Source organism: Kryptolebias marmoratus, linkage group LG2 (genome assembly GCF_001649575.2).
Source record: "Kryptolebias marmoratus isolate JLee-2015 linkage group LG2, ASM164957v2, whole genome shotgun sequence".
Lineage (NCBI taxonomy): Eukaryota > Metazoa > Chordata > Actinopteri > Cyprinodontiformes > Rivulidae > Kryptolebias > Kryptolebias marmoratus.
The window spans coordinates 34,549,524-34,554,513 of record NC_051431.1 but is presented as its reverse complement, the minus strand read 5'-3'; the positions used below and the strand labels follow the sequence as shown (position 1 = coordinate 34,554,513).

Here is a 4,990-nt window from a genome sequence, read left to right as displayed (position 1 = left end):
CCCCCCCCCCCCCCGCTTTGCACTAGATGTTTTTGCTTAAAACCAGATTATTAATTAATCTGGTTTGCCTGTTAGCAAAATATTTGCTGAACCACTGGATGCAGTTTAATGAAAATCTGCTAATCCACATTAGCCAACACAAAAAGGGCTATAACTAAAGTTTGATGTTGTCGTAGCTGAAAGTCAGTCATAACACATTTTCTGAGTGTGAGATCTTGTGATATTGAATGAAGTTTTGCAAAACGTTATTTTTAAGGTTTGACCAAAACGGCGGCTATTTCATCATTCCTCATTGCAAAATGATTTTAGTCTAAACCTCTGGTATAAAAGATGGCAGGCAATAGGCATTCCTTACAGGAGAACTAGGTCTTTAATTCTTGTGAGTTACAGAAAAATGTCTAAGACTAACATTTAGTCTCCTCTTTGTTTTCTTTACGTCACAGGAAACTACAGAAATAGGAGATCCACTAACAAAAATCAGTCTTACTCTGAGCAGCTGGTGATTCGTCTGGGACCATGCCCTACCACTGTGTAGCCTTCGGATGTGGTAAAACTCTGGAAGATGGTGTAACACTGTTTAAATTCCCCAAGGATCCAGATGAGTTCCGAAAGTGGGAAAAGCAGGTACAGCGAATGCGCCCCTGGTGGGCCGCCACACCATACTCCCACCTGTGCAGTGACCACTTTGGTAAGGAGTATTTTGAGAGTAAGCTGTTGCCCACAGAGGCCTTGAAGCTGAGGCCAGGGGCTGCTCCCACTGTGTTTGTCCGTCCCCACTGTTCCTCCTGCAGTGGAGCGGGCTGTAAACGCTGCCTGCCCGCCATCCAGCGCCGGAGCCTCACAGCTGAAACCAACGGGCCGAGCAGTAGTGTGAGTTCTCAGTGATGCGACGCCACAGAGACAGTTGTGATCTAAACGTCTCTCTCTGCTGACTACAGTGTCTTTTCTCTTGACAGGGGGAACACAAAGAAACTGAGGATAAGAAGCAGTCCAATCCCAGAGGAGAAGAGAATGACGAACGACCAGGTAAGGAACACATAATAACAGCACAACAAACATTTATTTCTGTGGAAAGGTTAGGATGGAAAAACTGGACTGGGTTGTAGACACAGCTGACAGGAAGGAACAGAGTCTCTGAGAAAACTGGGGTCCCTTAACATCTGCTGCATCCAATGTCTTCTTTTATGGTGTGGTGTGCTGCGGAGGAAACAACAAGAAAAGAGACGCAACAAGACTGGACAGATTTGGGAGGCAGGCTGGTTCTGTTGTGGACATGGAGCTGGACTCAGTAGGGACTGTAGCTGAGAGGAGGACTCTGTAAAAACTGGTGTCCATACTGGACAAAGCCAATGTCCCCTGCACAGCACCATCATTGGACAGAGTGTGGTCAGTGACAGACTGCTGTCACTACTGAACTCTACAGAAGGACTTCTAAACTCATCTGTCCCCCTGTCTATACAGCTGTGTAAGTCCTCCCAGTTGGGACAGCTGGGACAGCTGGGACACAGAAACCAAACATTCAGTCACTTGTTTTAGTTTATTTGTTGTCATGCTGGTACTGAATGTTGGAACTTCCCTTTGGGATCAATAAAGTGTCTTTCTACAGTGGGTTGTAAACGGATTTACCCCTTTTGGTATTCTTTCTTTTTTGTTGCTTTACAACCTAAAATTTTAATGGATTTTAATTTGAATAAAAGTAATAATTCTCCAAAAAAACCCACTTCAGATTAATGAAGTTAAATAGAGAAAAAAAAGTTTTTTATAATGATTAAAAAATCTAAAATTTAAAAATGTTATGTTCATATGTATTTACCCCTTTAGATCCACCTGTATCAAGTGTCTTCATGTCTGTCTCTGTGATCTTGGACTTTTTGTCCGTTCTTCAGGACCAAAATGGGTTGGATGGATGCTGCTTGTCCAACAAGCTCTAAGTCCAACCAGAGATTGTCAGTTGTAGCGAGGTCTGGGCTTTGACTGGACCATTCCAGGACCTTCACCTGGTTCTCCTTAAACCAGTGGAGTGTTGCTTCAGCTGTGAGTTTCGGCTCATTGTCTTGCTGGAAGCTGGACCTCTGTCTCAGTCTCATATCCATGGAATCCTCTCAACTATTTCTCTGTATTTTGCTCCATCCATCTTTCTTTTAACTCTGACCAGTTTCCCAATCCCTGCTGATTAAAAAAAAACCCAACATCCTCACAGCATGATGCTGCCACCACCATGCTTCACTGAGAGGATGATGTTCTCAGCATGATGAAAGGTAGCTTGCAGGTGGATCTCATTTAACAATTTATGTAGTTTCTAAAAGTAATGGTTGGTGCTTCAAAATAAAGAGGATGAATACATATGAACATGTTTTTTAGTTTTATATTTTTTTTAGAGTTATTTAAAACCATTTCCCCTATTTAACTTCATTAATCTGAAGTATTTTGATAGAAATATTGCTATTTATCTGTTTATTTATTTACTTAAATTGTTTATTAATTTTATTTATGTAGATTTGTGTATTTCATTATTATATATCTATTTTTATAATTAATCCTGTTGCTGTTTTTTAAGTGCTTTTTGAATAGTGGTCTGTCTGATCTAATCTAATTCAAAAATACTTTATTAATCCCAAAGGGAAATTAAATGTTGTAGCTCATAATCTTGGTTCTGTTAAAGAGTTGTTATAGTTGCTGATGGCAGTGGGCAGGAAGGATCTCTTATAGCGATCTATCCTGATGTGTCCATGGTCCTGGTGTCCTCAAAGAGTCCCACCAGGTGAGCCTCGCTGGCCTCCTGTGGAGCCATGACGACTGAGCTCTGGAAGCGCAGGTTCCCGGACCAGTTGCTGAAAGGGCAGCTTCTGGATGAGCAGCTGGGTGGACTTCTGGTAGTGGTGGATCTCCCTGAGAGCCACGGTACCGATCCTGTAGAGGTGAGGCTTCTTCACTCGGCTGGTGGCAGAGGCGCTCCAGTGGGCGGCTTTGGTGGCTAGCTGCTTCCTGGGAGCTTTACCTCTGGTGGATTTACAGGCAGTCTGATTGGTTCTGGCCATGAATGGACTTCAGGGTTCTTCATGTTCAACACTGAAGAGTAAAAGATGTTAATCAGCTGCTCCTGATTGTGAAAAAAGCCACCTTGTTGTTATGGTTACGCAGTATAACAAGATGTCCAAAAGTAAAAGGTTTCAGTAAAAAATCCTTGTAGCTGCACAGCATCCGATATCAGAGGAAATAATCTTTCAAAGAAAGTGATTTACAAGTAGAAAAAGGAGGAATTAAAATTTTCTAAAGCAATATCTCAGAATGAATGTAACAGAGCTACTCCAACATGCAGCCACCTTGAGCAGCGCAATTCTAGAAGAAGGTAATGTAATAACAATTATTATCTTACCTGTTGCAGATAGTTATTTGAACAACCTCAATTTGGAGAAATAGTTTGGTTCTGACCAGATTGTTGAGTAATCAGTTCCAACAAACAACAAATATATAGGCCACATGTCCAGCTTGTTGATGTCTCACCTAAAATCTCTTCTGATTGTGAGTTTTATATTTTCTCAGTGGTCTGTGAGATGTGTGGAAAGACTGGAAGCTTCAGCAGCTTCTTCTCCAAGTCCAAACGTTTCTGCAACATTTCCTGTTCCCGCTCTTATTCATCCAACTCCAAGAAGTCTTCCATTTTGGCACGGCTAAAGGTTTGGAACCAACACATCTTATTACACAGATTAAAGGGATAGTCTGGTGATTTCTAAAGTGATGTTCTATCAAATAGTTCTCAGTAGTTAGTGTCTTATCAGTCATGGAACACGGAGTGTGGAGAAAAGGGCAGAAGATTTCCTCCAGGTTAGGATCATGGCTGGATGAAAGCTAAAATTTAGTGTGGTAGTGGCTGAGAGCCATTAACAAGACATACTTTGAGCATGACATCTCACTCTTTTGCATGAGATAGTCCATAATATTTGTAAAGTTTGACCAAAACAATTACAACGTTTCTCAGCATAAGATGATCGATCTTAGGTTATGTTCACACTCCACGCAAAAGTGGCCCAAACCTGATCTTTTTGCCCATATGTGACCCACATCCTATTTTTTATGACAAATTCGATCTTTTCAAGTCAGACCCAGGTCACTTTCATAGGTGATACTAAATCAGATAGATGTCCGATGTTTTCCAAAGCGACCTCAGTCTGAACGTTTATGTCCCATTTCATTTGACTTTTACGTCATTGCAGTAGGGGTCGTTAATGATACCATCTGCAGGAAGTTTAAAGCTCAGAACTCTGCACGTGCTAAGCCTCAGAGGTGAAGTCCAGTTGCTTTGTCTTTTTTATTTATTTAAATTTTGTCTTTGTCGATGTGTCACGTCCTGGATGATTGAGAATCTGCACCAACATGATATTGGTGTTGGATCGTATCGATACTAGAACAATGGGATCGATACTTGAGTTTATTTCTACTTTTAGTACATTCCCTTCCAGAAGTGCAACTCTGTGTCGGGATAAATGGGAAGCAACAAGAGCAAATGTAAACACCGGACAAAACAAACATGGCTCTGATTGGACAACAACTTTAGGACGCTAACATGTGTAGCATCCATACGTCTTCTGCGCATGTGGGTGGCTGTTCACCAGTGACTTATATGGATAGACATGACACGCCGCTTTAGAGGCTCGGGCCGAGATGCGGCGAAAGCGGCGCCATCTTGCTACAGTACACTTAAAGGCGCAGGGCTATATAAACAATGCTGAGGACTAACGAAATAATTTTTTTTAGTGGGTAAGATCAGCCCAATAGTGCAAGTACTTTATCATACAATGTCACAAATACTCAGTTATTGTAATTAAAATAATAGCAACCATGAATTTAACAGAAACACAAATTCAGAGCTTTTTATTTACAATCACAATGGTAGTCAAATCAGCAATGGTATAAGCAATACAGAAAAAATGGTATAAATGTGTAATTTGTCTTACAGACTATACACCAGACGAAAAAATAAATAAATGAT

The 4,990-nt window shown here is 41.1% G+C and overlaps 1 protein-coding gene and 1 pseudogene across 6 annotated transcripts in view; one reads left to right on the top strand and one right to left on the bottom strand.

Moving 5' to 3' along the window:
• l3mbtl2 (L3MBTL histone methyl-lysine binding protein 2) overlaps positions 1 to 4,990 on the top strand; it is a 36,539-nt gene that overhangs the window by 715 nt on the left and 30,834 nt on the right. For 4 of the 6 annotated variants that reach the window (XM_037981759.1, XM_037981758.1, XM_037981760.1 and 1 more), the window contains exons 2-4: positions 444 to 870; positions 957 to 1,026; positions 3,544 to 3,677. In XM_037981759.1, the coding sequence (XP_037837687.1) occupies positions 517 to 870; positions 957 to 1,026; positions 3,544 to 3,677 (558 nt within the window). In that variant the 5' untranslated portion in view covers positions 444 to 516. Of the gene's footprint in view, positions 1 to 443; positions 871 to 956; positions 1,027 to 2,857; positions 2,919 to 3,543; positions 3,678 to 4,990 lie in introns of those variants that run through there. The other 2 variants (XM_037981765.1, XM_037981770.1) reach the window with 2 other exon arrangements.
• LOC119618039 lies at positions 2,493 to 3,038 on the bottom strand (annotated as a pseudogene).